We start from the raw sequence: 14,849 nt of genomic DNA, 5'->3' as shown, positions 1-14,849 counted from the left end.
GGAATGGTTTCCTGTTAGACTCAACAAAACTGGGGGATTTGCTGCACTCCCATACGTGCCTGGGTCTAACAGTAGCACGCCGCGAGTCTAACAGGGACAAAATTTCAAAATGCAAATCAGTGTTCCACTTTTACACAGCAGCTGAATAATGGGACCTCAGAAGCTATTCTTAGTTCTTAGGTACTTCCCCCTCCCCAAACTGCTAAAACAGTGATGGTTACATAATGAACTGTTAACTTTGTCAGTCAAATCAGCTTAAAGTGTAGAAAAGTACAGTTTCTTTAAATGACACATAATTACCAAAATGAGAGTTTGTTATTCCGTTTCTGTGAAAGAGTAAACACATATGTGATGGTTATCTTACTTCTCCACTTTTCCTTGTCTATCTTCACCTGAACTTTTTTATCTTTATGTTGGCTATTTTATAGACATGTGGCTCATTGCAGCATAGTCTGAAGAACTGGGAATGTTCAATTCACCATTTTAGTGGGGCTGAATTGTTTGTAAGTTGCTATCATCCCTTCAAACAACTCACGATGTAAGAAAACTTGGTTTATTAAGACCAGACATTTCACATTCCTAATGTTAAGATTGCTGCAATTTTCCATTATAAGCTTTACCACACCCAGTCCTCTGAATACAGATTTATAAATCAGTTTCAAAAAATGCTTCTCCATCTAAATCTGCACTTACATTTTAAGCTTTGAAGAACGTCTTTGAGCTGAATGTTCTTTCTCAACTGGAGCATCATCTTCTGTATCAGTGTTTTCACAAATTGATTTAATTTCTTTAAAAATCAAACTGTGAATGCATTGTGATTTTGGTGTCTCTGTTTTTGAAAGAAAAAACTGCATCCATAGGTTTTAGGGATTAATTTATTATGCATCTTATTATCAGTTTCTTTTTGCCATATTTATGTTGAACGGGTATTCTGGATTGCTTACTGCCTGTTGGAGCCAGTGCAGACATTGTGTATGTGATACATTCTGAAAGTGTGAAAAATGTGTTGGTTAATGTGTTTGATTAATAATGTGTAAAATACTGAAGATTGTTTTATTTATGCAGATTGATATTAGACATGGTTAGAGTTAATAAGCAGTGCTTTGTGGTAATATTTATTTTTAAATTCTTGCATGATGAATCTGTCTTTGGGTGTTGATTTGAATTCTCAGGAGAACTCAACACGGAATGACACAAGAATAGCCAGACATAAATGGAACATTATAAGAATAAAATATCTGACATTTCAGCTCCCTGCTTCTTAAAGCTAAAAGTCCTTGAGGCATCAATAAAATGAAACCAAGCCCAACAGTAAAACTGTGTGTCATGCGTACACAGATCTACTTCTGTAGGGCTCACTGAAAGAAATTGTTTTTACATAAATAGTTAAAATAAGCTCTTCGAGAAGGAAATAGCATGGACCAGTAATGGAAAAAAATATGGTATTTTGGGATAAGCACATCTGAATATAAAACATGCTACTGGAACTAGGCAATCTGACGGTACTGGAGCCTGTGCAAAGAGCCAGAGCAGGGCTTGTACACTACTTAATCCCACATAAGAATTATTTTGAGATTCAAATTTACGACATACAGACTGTTTATTTTTTTATTTTTTATTCTATGGGCAGCTTAGTTCCATTTTCTCCAATAGCATTAGTAATTTATTAAAGTTTATGATTTCTACAAATAAGAAGGCACACACAATGTATTACCCCTGCATTTTCTCTAAAATAAAAGTTAAATTTTTACTCTGCTTTCAATAATTTTATATTTAATTCATGTGAAAGCTTAGAGTAGTCTGATAAGGTATAAAATATGAAATAACCGTATTTAAAATATTTAAATTTACTAACTGATAGGTTAAGTTAGAGTATTGGTGAAAAGATGCTACCAGTATTCTTTCCTCTGAGATTGTCTCTAGTCATACTAAGAAAAATAATTTGGGGGTTCTGTTTCTATCATGCAAATTTAAAAACTGTTAGGGTGCATTTTTTAAATTATGTGGTTTAAAAAATACTTTAAATGAAGAAGTTGCTTTTCATGTCACACTATTTATGTCTGCTAGGATTCTCATTTTGGTCTCTGTAACATTTTATGGCTGTGTGACATTGCATTATTTCTGTATATTAACAAGGGTATGAACTGAAATGTAGGATTCATGACGTTATATTCAACGATTAATTAGGCAATAATGCATAAAGTATCTGTTGTTAGCAGCAGGCGAGGGCTGGTTGTTTCATTAGTGACTGCCAGCAAAGCCAAGGCTGATATATGTCCCAATAACACACTTAGTGAGTGCAGGGAGGGGATTTCTGAAATAAGAACCACTACATTATGCTAAAGGCAGGAATTTGCTGCAGCATCTTAAAAATCTGCCCCAACTGCAAGAAACTATGTTTTACACAATCCAAATGCTCCATTTTTACCAATGGCAAAACTCTGGAATGAGTTTGATAAGAAATAAGTTGATGGCAGAACACAACATATTGAGCTTTTCCATCAAATGTGAGGGTTATCATGACTTTTTAAACTCTTTGCATTTGGAGAAGAGGTGAAAATATCACACCAAACTATATCAAATTGTTGCTGCCTTCCTGCTAATTACCTCCTTCAAGTATCTTTTTTGCTCAGCTATTGCCTCTCACTCAATGGAAATTACAGAATTTTGAAGGTACAGCTAAGTTGCAGCTCCTTTCTGAAACTCACTCATTTAATTCAAGATATGGTGGAATAAAACAGGGAGGGTGTGGGAGGGGAAAGGAAGAGAACTAGCAGTATGCTTCTAATGTTTTGGAAATTACTGTTGCTCTCTTGAATTTTGGTGAGCTCTAATTTTTTTTTTTTCCTTTTAAACACTGAAATGTCATTTTTTATTTTAAGAACATCAGAAAAGACAGCGTGGGCTACTCCTTGAGTGCCCATCATCAGTCGAGGGAATAAGTAATGAATTTTTATTATGAATTAAATGTCTAAAATAAGACTGCATCAGCCCTGATTATGTTACTGTTCTAATGTTATCTATCCAGTGTGCATTTTTTCTGACAATTTAAAAAGAATATAAAATAAAAGGCAGCCCTCATTTTTTTATTTGCTTTATTACCTAAATTCAAGAAGGAAAAGGCAAAAGTACCATGTAATCTAAAAAATAAAACCCAAAAAATAATTCCTACACTTGAATTTAAAGTATACAGCTGTTTTTGTGATGGGCTGGACATACAACACTGATTCATGTTTGGTTGGTTTTAATTTTAAATTAAATATTATTTTGGTGCTTCTTGAAAAGAAGATGGAAAATAAATGTAAGCAGAATAAAAGAGAAGAGAAAGAAAACAGAATAAAGAAAAAAAATGAAAAATAACTTCTTTCCAAAGAGAAAATATTAAAATCCATATATTTAATATCATAAGCATTCAATATATGACATATATAGTATATATGTCATATATACAGTAAATAATTACAAAATGGAAAGCCAAGGCTTGTGTTTAGTGTTTGGTATTTCTGTTAACTGAAGTATGAAGTGTAATTCACACTGATGCTTTTGTGTATTCCCAAAATCAAAAGAGATACTAAATTTCTTGCCATTGCTTTTAACACTGCCTTGTATTCATTAACAGTGAGAAAACACATGCTTTAGGCAATTACATGATTTGGGATGGTTCTGTTTGAGTGGTAATAGATTATTTTGCATAACGCCGTCCATAATCTCTATTTACACATTTAGATATTAAATTACTCAATCTTCTTAATCAATTTCCACACTCAAAGCACAAATGCCTCCTTTATGAATATTTTATTGTGTCTTATTGTATCTTTTAAGAATGTGAGAAGAGCAGACAACTAAAGTAAACCCACTGAACTCTTGCTCATATTTAGCAGATTTTCTAAGGTTTCAGCCTTGAATCTACTCACAGAATGAGTGTGATTGAATGTGTTTGAGTATTTCAGGGAAGAGGCAGAAATGCAATTTAAATTTTTTAAAGTACATGTGCAACCTAATAATCTCTACTACATTGGCTTAAGATGCAAATATTCAGAAAAATATGTATTACTCTATAGCTGATTTCATGGCAGTAACAGTTTTACATCTTGAGAGAACTGGTTGAATAATGGAAATGAAAGAATTGTACTAGCGATGAATTATCCCTAAGGCTAATAATAAAAAGAAATCTGATTCTGTCCTGTCTGTCTAAGATGCTCATCAGTTTGTCATAAATATTCCTTATTTAGGACATAGGAAAAGGTTTCAATAGATGAGTCTGAATTCAACTGGCACTGAGAATGAACACTGAATTTCCTTCTAACACCTGATCTCAGTGAATGAGCACACTGAAGTCCTACACAGATGTGAGGTGTTTCTGCCATAAATAGTGGGCTGGAAGAGTTATTTCCAGAAACTTAGAAATGCCCCTTAATGATCTATTATTATTTTGGGCTGTTTTTTCCCCTTTTTTTTTTTTTTTTTTTTTTGTGTGAAATCGGAGAAAAAGCAAGACTATCCAAAGGGGATTTTGTATGAATCATGTACTTTAGCACTATGCAAATAATCTGTAATCTAAATAGTGTGAAGGCATGTGGGGCATTATGCATGGTTTTAATGGGTATTTTTTACACTGATGTTTCTTTTAGGGTTTTTCTAAATCTATAATGAAAGAGCTCTAAAGAAAAAAGTTTGTTGCTAGCTTCTGTGAAGCAGAAAGTCTATAAAGAGCTATGGAATTTTTCTGTTTCCCCACACTACAAAGAATGATACGTGAAAGTACTCAAGGGTGTTCCTCTAATTATTTGAATTAATGGATGGTCTAACTGGACATTACTGGGGATATTGATTGTTTTGGCTCAGTGTTGTTCTGGTTCAACTGAGAAAAGCCTTTCCAGGACACAAGGCAGCCCAAGTCTAAGAACTTGTCTGTGAACAAATTGCTGAACTCCCCCCATTTAGATTTCACCAGATTTCTTGGCAATTGTCTCTTCTTTCTGGCATTGGTTAAGTCAAACCACATTGCTGCCTTTACAAGAAAAGAGAAAGTAAAATGTTTGGGGGACAGCTCCTGACTTGAGGAGTCCATCGAGTCCTGTCTTACTGAAACAGGGTCATCCCTTGAGAAGTGGATTTTCCTGATCCCTCTTCAAAGCATAGATCTCCTGATGTTTTAAGATACCATACAATAATAAGTACTTTCCATCCTAGCCTTTTTTTTTTCTAAACACTGCTAATGTGATGAGGAAGACTGAAAACTAAAATTACCACCCCACCTCATTATTTCTCTTGGTACAGCACAGACAAAGAATAGCATAAACTTCTTGAGTGGGAAAAGATTACGGGGAGAAAACAGATGCAGCAAGGACATTGGTCTGGTGGGTGTAAAGAATAGCAAGATAATTAATGTGTGGCTTTCATGTATGTATGTAATTTAGTAGGTAGCAAGCTAGTGTGTGCCCCATCTGTCAAGTAAATCTGACCACTTTTTATCTAAATATGATACTACCACAAGGCAGCACAAATCTGTAATAGAACACCATGGATTTTTTTTCTCCTCTTTCCAGTCAATCTTGAAGTTGAGCAAGTGTCAGGCTAAGGAGGAGTCTGCTGAAATGCAAGTGATGGAAGCTCAGCATGTTGTCATGCTCTGGTAAAGGTGACAGGCTTTCCCAGGGCAGGTTAGCCAAATCAGGCAAACATGAATATGACTTGAATGCTACTATAAATGTCTTTCCATAATTATCTGGTAATGAGAAAAGGTCAGAACTAATTCTCTTCTGCTGTCTTTCCCGTTGTGGGCTAGTACTAGTTGAGAGTGCTATAGCACAGGACAGGCTATATTTGTTACGGTCAGGTAGCGCTGTACATTTTTTTTAAGTTTGTGTGCAGCTGGACAGTGTTGAGGAGCAATCCTGGGCTTCAGTCTCTGTGTGGTAATTCAAAAAGATAGTAATTGTTTGTTATGCAAACTCCAAATCATCCCCCTCCCTTCTCTTCCAGCATGCAGTAACTGGAGAACAGTGTACTTGTGATGGTGACCCATCTTCTGTTGGTACATGTTTTAGAGACTAGGAATGTAGCAAATTCATATTCAGATCCAAACAGGTAGCTGTGATGTTTCTTCTTCACTGTCAGTGTGAATGTCTGTGGATGTGGAAACAGGGCTGGCCCAAGCAGCTGACTTCCTGCATCAGCCAAGATTTGGCAGGGAGAAAGAGCAGGAAAGGGCGGTTCATACTCTGATGAGAGCTATTGGGAATACGCGTTCTGAAGAACTCTGGGTTCTTTTTTTTTCTTTCAGTTTATCTGCAGCCCATCTTTATAACCCTTACCCTCAGTGTATGGGTGTATGAGTCCAGAGCTGTTACACTGCCTTTGCATTGTGTGTAGCATAGGTTTTATGATAAACTAACTCTGACAACATTGCATGAGTCACACACGGGCTTGATGATGAGGCAGTGCACGCTAACAGCATAAGGAAATCTCTAAGACTATGTTCTGGTCATTTTTGACTCCAGAACTTTTGGAGGTGACAAGTCTTAGAAACACTGGAAAAGGTTTGTTTGGAAAATGTTTTTGGTTTTTTTTTTAATTTGAGCATAGCCTTAGCTTTTTGTGTCAGTAACAAGAGCTAATGCTGTTCATATTATATTGCCACCTATATGAAAGGTTGTGCAACACTTTCCATTATAAGACTGTTTCAGCTGCTTATGTTGCCAACGTTCATCTGTTTGGGCTGAAATTTTCCATGCTGGGTGTCTCCTTCAGGCTGAATTACTTGGGAAAGTTTCAATAAAAATATTTGAACCATTCCAGGGAATGAAAAGAGGGGAGAAAACTATATTTTGCTCATATTTATTAAAATTGCTGCAAGCACTTGATTCAGAAGTCACTGCACCTACATTTTTGGAGCAGGGACTTGAATAATTAGGGAGGTTGAAAGGGTGAGGAAAGAAAAAACGGGTGTAGAAGAGATTTCTTTAGAAAGAGTTTGCTCCTGCCTCAAGTTATGAACTGTTGGCAAGAAAGTGCACAAACCCCATGCCTTTCAAAACAGGGTCAATGAATGGCTGGGAGCTGAATGATCCTCCTTGTTTCACTGCACCTATATGATGTATTGGTTTGAGGGAGAGAGGATTACGAGGTGTAAACAAAATCATTGCAACAGAAAAGGTGACTGAAATGTGCAGTGATGGAACTAGAGGGGCAGGGTTATGTAGATAATAATTTGAAAATAGCACAGGTAGTTTTGCTTAACAAAGAGATGTTACTGAAGATGGTGAGACAGACTATCAAAACGATGGGATTTAACCTAAGTGGGCTTACAGCAGCCTTTTTTAGTTACAGTTAATTTCCTGTTTCCCAGACATCTTGTGCATTTATATGAGGCAGGGAAAATTGTATGCAGGCATGTAATTTAGAGACCAGCATTCAACCCTAATTCCAGTGTGTTTTTTTCATGAACACTTGATGTTGCAACCATAATAGACTTCCAACATGAAAATTAAAGACTTAGCTGGAAATGTCATTCTATATCCATCGTTACAATGCTTATATTTTAAACTTTGAAGAACACTGCTCTAGTTGGACACATGTATAATACTGCATTTCAGTTAAAATACTGAAAAATATCTTCTTTTAATCCATTTAGACAAGTTTTATTTTCAAACCCACCACACTGCCAGTGCTTCACCAAACATGTCTGGGACTGTTAGGATCTGGAATGGTTAATTCCATACACGAAATATTGGAAACTGAAGTTCTCAACAGACTCTGCCTTCCATTTCTCTCAGGTTCACAGTGTAGACAACAAATGACATTTTGGAATATACTTTATATGCTTAGCCCAAATGGGAATGACTTAAGAGGACAGGGAGAAGTTTCAGTTATAACTTCACATTTTCCTGATTTTTATGGACTTCAACCAGAGTGGTTATAATTCAATATTATTTTAACATTGTTATTTGTGGCTGAGTTCACTAAAGAGCAACTTTCATGCTTCTGCTTTTAATATCTCACAGTTGAAGTTATCTTCCAAGTTTTCAAGGATTTATAATGTTACCATAACATTTTCTTAAGGAATAAGGCTTCCCATCCAGAAGCAAACATACATCATAGTACAAATTGGAAAAATAGTGAATTAGACATTTCCTAGTTAGAGGAAAGCAAATGTGTACCAAATGACCACTTTATTAAGATCCTTTTGCTTATATTTTCTTGAATGAAATTTAGACTTCCATTTGAGGACTGTTTTGTCAGTATCATCTGCAGTCTTGGTTGAAGAAGAGAAATTTAACACTCAACTGTTACTCTGAATATGTGCATTTTAAATATTAGCTTCATAAAAATGCCACATCTGGGCTTGACATGATGTATTGTTGTCTTCATTCAAAGAAGATAAGCTGTCATATCACATACCTGTTTATTAATACTTGTGTGTTGATGTTACTTATCATGGCAAAGATCCACTTATTAATGACTTCATGGTGTGGACAGACAGGATGCATCTTTATTGCTCTAATGGTACCTAAAATTTAATGCCATGGTGTTTTGAGACTATGGTCAAACAAATGCCTGGGTGTAACTTAACTTTTTATTCTGTATCATGTGTTAGTGCATATTATTTTTGTTCACTGGCAGGTCTTGTTTGTACTTCAGCTTCAAGGACAAAGGGCTGTACTGACAAGGTGATTTACTTTAGCCTGTCTTAGGAGTCCTTCAAGATATCCATAATTATTAATGTATATCCATATGTAGTGGAGGAAAAGACAGAGGATTAAAATGTCTATTGAATGGGAAGTCATGCAGTCTGAGAGATCTGACTTGTTGTGGGGGAACCCCAGTCTTTTCAAGTGAGATTCAGTACAAAGCGATGCTTTGAATGTCAGCATAAAGCAGCATCAGGTCTTCTGGTGTAACTCTTTGTGTATACTTGGAATAAAAGTGGTCTTTTTCAGTTCAGTTGTTCCTTTTTGAAAGAAATCAGAATGAAAGTGAAAAAAAGCACTTTTTATTCCAGATGGGATACCCCATGCAGAAAGTTGCGCGGCTGGAATTACCGCACTGTGTGTGGTACCCACCTTGCATCATGCTGGTGGGATTCCTTCTCAGCACCCCACAGAGATGAGCCTTCAGTTGTGTAAGGCCTTCAGCAGCCTGTACAGAGCTCTACAGAAGGACCTCACTTGGTTTTCAAGAGCTGGGAACTCTTTTTAATTAGACATCTTTTATGCCAGGCAACATTGTCTAATACGCTTAGTAAAAGAATGTGATTATCCCATTGAAAATTATGTATCTACACAAAGTAATTAATTCTATCCCTTTGACCTTCAGATTGAAGGTCATTTGCTGCTGACATTTTTCTCAGCTACTTTTTCACAGAATGAATGTAGTTACTGTAAAGGACTGAGTACAATCATTATATTGCTGTTTGTAAAACTGAGCTCTGGTTGGAGTTTAAAAATCTTGTGTGTTTGCACATGGTGCAAGTATCCAATGTAAGTTTTATTGAAATCAGAAGGAAATGGCCCAGATGCTGAACACATAAAGCTCTGTATGGAGAAGTTTGTATTCAGAGGAACTTATCATGGCTGAGTTTGGAACTCCATTGGGTCACTGAGGGTAAAAAAATACTTTATCTGAAGCTTGCTGGTGAACAGTGGTTCAAAGCTCTCATCCTTGTGATTGTCCTTGTTCTAGATTTATGACTGATGCAGCTCGACGTGAGCAGGAGTCTTTGAAGAAAAAGATTCAGCCAAAACTCTCTTTGACTTTGTCAAGCACAGTGTCCCGTGGGAATGTATCTACTCCACCTCGCCACAGCAGTGGAAGCCTTACTCCTCCAGTCACCCCTCCAATCACTCCCTCCTCTTCATTTCGCAGTAGTACTCCTACAGGTAAGCACCTACGCTTTAATTAATCCCAAACAAAGGGAGCAGTTTTGCTCTGTGGCATTTGGAGAACAGGAGACATACTGAAGCATTGGTAAGAAGAGCCCTGAAAAATAAAACAGAAAAGCTCTGTGCTATTTTACATTTGGTCTGCAGTCCCTAAAATGTGATTGGGCATTTGTTTCCAAATCCTTTGCTAAAGCAGAGAAGGACACGAACTTTAAATGTTGCAGCTGAAATTATTATATGAAGAAACAAACCTTACCAGACAGGCCAAATGTGCAAAAGACCCCTTATGTATCAGTAGAAGAACTCTGCCTATGGTACAGTTAAAGATTTTTAAAAAGTGGTCGGTATCTTCCCCCTTTCCGTTCCCCTCCCCGTTTTTTTGGTGGGGGGAAAGTGGAATTCATAGTAAGTGGTCAGGGAGGAATGTTCTGCTGTCATCATGTAGAAATGCCTTTCATCTGGAAACTATGTTCATGAAAAGAAATAAAGGAAAAAAGGGATCTATATTTCCTTTAAAAGCTAATATTCCAGTGGTCTTCCAGGGTATAAAAGTCCTGGGATTTTTTTTTTCTTTCTTTCTTTTTTTTTTTTTTTTCTTTGCAGTGATTAGAGTAACTGAAAATTGCTTGCAATCCTGAACCAGATCTCTTGGCCTAAATCAGTCTGATTTAATTTAGGTAGAGATCTTGTCAGATAATTCTGGTAGACTTCAGACTAAATACCAGGATTTTCTTCTAAAAAGCTTAATGCATAAAATAGGGCTATTCTATTCTGTAATAAATAGGCTCAAATATATTCTCCTCAGAAGGAAATCACTCAAGCAATCACTGCCCTGAAAAAGTGTTACACCACATGATTTTTATATAGGCTATTTCATGTCTTGGTATTAATGATTAAATGGAAAAATTGTAGCAGTCCTTGAGATGTTCTGTCTGCAAGTTGTAAAATGAAGTGCTTGTTCAGTATGTCCCTGGTTATGAAAAAGGAAAGCATGTTGAGAAAAGCTAAATTATGAAAGTCCTAATATAATTCAGAAAATTTTAGATTTTTTTAATTATCTCCTGTTTGAAATTAACTGATTCATTTCCTTGACATCCTACAGCAGATGGCAAGGAGTTTCTTCTCTCTTCTGTTTACATTTTGTACAGCTCCTTCTGAGAAGGCTAATTCATGATGTGGTCAGGTAGTATAACTTTGTACATCCATCAGTAATGTTGGTTAGTGATGTACTCTTTGAAACATGTTCCATCAAATACTAAAGAAAAAAACTCAACACATGTCTACCAAAATACTTTCATTATTTGTATATTTTCCAAACTTTTAAAGTTAGTCAGAATGTTGTTTTACCTGCAGTTAAGAGAATCAGCTTGTTATGGCTGCATTTCTGCAAGTCTTGCCTACCAGGTTATAAATAATACTGGCTTCCACTTTCTGCACCCTCTGTTCCAAGTTCCCTTTTGGACCCCTGTTCCAAAGCTAGGGTTTGTAACATCCTAGTAGCAAAAAACATATATTCTTCCTTTAAGACTTCTTTAAAATTACTATTAACTGCATTGCGTTTCATGATCCTCAGCCCAGAAATTCCATTTTTCTCATCTTAAAAGTTTTTCTGGACTAAGTAAGCATTGAGCTCTTTCTGATCACTATAGTTTTTTTCCCAGAGTTTACTTAGTATAGGATTTTTTCTAACCTAGGTAGATGAGGTGCTCAGAGTCATGCCATGGCTGAGTTTCTGTGGATGCACTGCCTGGATAAGGCAGCCCAGTAGGGGTTGCAGACTAACTTTAGATATGCAGCTCCCATGTCTTTTATTAGCCAATGCAAATATCAAGTGCAAGTATATATGGTAGTTGACTAGCAAGGTGGTGTAACCAAGGGTAGTTAGGCAAGATCTGTTTCAGGGAAACAATTTAGAGTATGTAAATTGTCCTACATTTCAGCCTCACAGTGCCTAGGCAGCTCTAAAGCCCTGCAGGCATACCCTCCACTGCATCCAGTGAGAATGAAGAATATTGCTGTATTCCTTCCGTGCAGTCCTGTTTGATTTGTACTCTGAGAAAACTCTTGTTAATTTGTCTTTGAATGCAGGTAAGCATGTATGTTGTTGTGACTTGAGAAAACCAAGAGGCTATTTTCCTTTAGGTTGCCTTATGCCCAGTATTTGTTATAATCCAAATAAAATCCTTGTCCTCATCTTCCTTTAGACCTATACTTTGTCAAAAATAAAATGGCATTGCTTTGACCCAGTTCATTGTTGAAATTCTCAGAATGGCTGTTTCCCTTTTATTATCTCCTGTCTCAGTTGTTGGATAGCTTGTGAGGGTTCAGCAGTGTGCCTGGAATTACTGTCACTACACAAGGTGGTGCCACTTCAGATGCCAGAGAGGAACCATGCCCTACAGGCTGGTGAGGTGACATGGAGCACATGTTCCTCAGCAGAGTGTCGGTCACATACAGCTTCTTGTCATTCTCGTTCAACATAGAAAGCAAAACCCACACTAATCTTTTGAGTTCCCTTTTCCATGTACTAGCCTCCCTTTTGGTATGCTGCTTGCTTGGCTTCCCTAGGGGTGTTAGTGATGGCCTGGGTGAAGCCAGGAGCTGCCTGGATCCCGATCCCGTTGGTGCACGTCCTCGCAGCGATGTCTCGCCACTTCCTGATGGTTTTAAGCTAGTGCTGTAGCAGAGTGCAGTTTCTTACAATGACCTCTCATCTGTGTATTGACCAGACTCAAACCCACCCAGACTGTGAAGCATGCTCAGAAGTAGTTCAAGGTGTTTTGGCTGCATAGAGTGTTTGTTACGTTTTACAGTAAAAATCCGTGCCAAAAGACTGTGGGGCCTCGTTCTCAGACAGAGCTGAGCAGTGTCCAGACTGACACCCCAGCAAATGTTGCATGTGCACATGTAGGCACCTCCTGCTCCTTGGTAAAGGAGATAATTCATAGAGAAGCAGAAATATTCAGCAAAGAAGTGTGCTTTTAAGGCTCTTCTCAGGTAATGAGGTAGATATGTATTTATCTTCTGATTCTTAGTGCTCTGAAATGGCCTATTTGTGCTTTTGGTGGGAAGTAGAAATGCAGTAGTTAATTTTCTATACCTCCCCTCTGTTCCCTTGGAGTGGGTGGCATATGCTCTTGACTTACATTTGGCTTTTTGTTCCCCCTCCTGTAACGAGTTTTCTTCTCAAGACCTGCATCCTCTAATGGTTGCAGAAAGTTCACTTTAAAATTTTGCTCCAGTTTTTATTTAACAATAGCATCTCCCAGGAGGCTTTGTTTAGTAGGGCTTAAATGATCTTGTTAGAGTTCACAGGCAGGATTTAGCAAAAGAAATGGCTTCCATCAGGAATAAAGGCTCCTTAGGGTGATAGGGAAATAGAGCAAAGTAACACCAGCACACAGCTTATTTTGGAAAGATGTTAACAGTCTGCAAATACTGAAATATCTCTTTATTTAAGAAGCAGTCAATTAAGTCACAAAAACTTATGTTGCTTTTATTTTTAAATGTCAATTTTAAACCCACAAAACTAATGAAGTCTAGTTATGGATAAAAATGGGACTGGCATTGCATCTTAACATACGTTGTTAATTTTTTGAATGTTTTCATACATCTGTGTGGCTCACAGATGAAATTTCCACTCCTAACTTCCTGGCTTTTGAGTGGAAGTCAGAGCATTGACATTCCTTTGAAAGCTGTGATATCTCTTCATACTGAAAAGCTTTAAAAGAGATCTAGTGATAGTAACTTATTGGGAATTAATTAGTAAAATAACCTGTTCCAAATTTTAGTTAGAAAAGTAATTCATAGTGATGATCTCACTAAAAAAAAAAAAAAAAGCCACTTCTGCATTGTAGAAATGCCAAAAATCATCTGAAACCACTGTTTTGCATTTGCTTATTATTTTCCTTTATATTTATGACTTTTTTTTTTTTTTTTAATTATTCCAGGCCTGCAATAGTAAATTTCAGCCTGGAGTGAATTTTTTGCCTTCCTATAAATTCTGAAGCAAGAGTTTAATACCACCTACTGGCTTTTTAATAGTTCAGCCCTCAGTCTAGTGCCCTCCCACCTTCCTCTGCACAAAAAAAAAGAAAGAAAAGCTGGAGTATCTGGAAACCTCATACTTAGCATTTCATTTTGCTCTGAAGAAGCTGGCTCTCAGACATCCTTTCCTGTTTATTTTTTATTTTATATAGATTACAAGTTATAACATTTATGCAGTTTTAATAGGTTTATAGACCTATTTACTGCCTGATCATTTGGGGCAGTGGATGGCAGCCAGTCCTGGCACAAAGTGTTGAGGATGCTGTGGTTGCCTGGAACAGCTGTGGCCATTTCTCAGCCCTTCCACTTGGGAAGGAGATGAAAGAGTGCAGTTTTCATGGGTGGTCATAGGCTGACCCCATGAGAGACTTGGCAAGTCCCATTTTGATTTACAGCTGCCATTTGAGTAGGTGATTAACTATTGGTTTGTCTTATTAATTAGAATAAATGCCTTTCTGGGGAGTCATATTTGTTCAGTCATTTTTGATTGATTGCATTTGAAAGTTTTTACCTTTCATAAATGTCAGACTTCCTTGAAATTTCCACCAGTCCAATCTCAGTATCTATTATATGTAACCCTGTTTTCTACCCACAGAAAATAAGCTTAACTTTTCCATTTTCAAGGTTTCTTTTTCCTTTCTGGTAAAACTTGAAAGCAATAAATCATTTTAATCAGGAGTTTAAAAAAATGCTTTGTAGGATTTGCCTTAACCTTTAGGAAGTCTAACATCTAAACAGTGATATTTTTAATCAAATATGCCTAAAAATTCAGCAATGAGTCTTGAAAAAAATATTACTGAGGCTATCAAATTATTACTGTTGATGTAGAAATTACTACATTTACTATCTGAGGATACTATCTGAATGATGCTTGGGTAGATTTATAATAAAGGAGTGGTTTTTTTAGATATATAGAGC

At 36.8% G+C, this 14,849-nt stretch overlaps 1 protein-coding gene across 3 annotated transcripts in view; it reads left to right on the top strand.

Annotated features, from left to right (window-relative positions):
• JAZF1 (JAZF zinc finger 1) overlaps positions 1 to 14,849 on the top strand; it is a 187,541-nt gene that overhangs the window by 148,343 nt on the left and 24,349 nt on the right. For all 3 annotated transcript variants that reach the window (XM_021538191.4, XM_085568524.1, XM_085568518.1), the window contains one exon: positions 9,685 to 9,881. In XM_021538191.4, the coding sequence (XP_021393866.1) occupies positions 9,685 to 9,881 (197 nt within the window). The remainder of the gene's footprint in view (positions 1 to 9,684; positions 9,882 to 14,849) is intronic.

Source organism: Lonchura striata, chromosome 2 (assembly GCF_050655825.1).
Source record: "Lonchura striata isolate lonStrDom1 chromosome 2, ASM5065582v1, whole genome shotgun sequence".
In the NCBI taxonomy this organism is placed as follows: domain Eukaryota; kingdom Metazoa; phylum Chordata; class Aves; order Passeriformes; family Estrildidae; genus Lonchura; species Lonchura striata.
The sequence above is the reverse complement of the archived record's forward strand: the minus strand, read 5'-3'. Positions and strand labels throughout refer to the sequence as shown.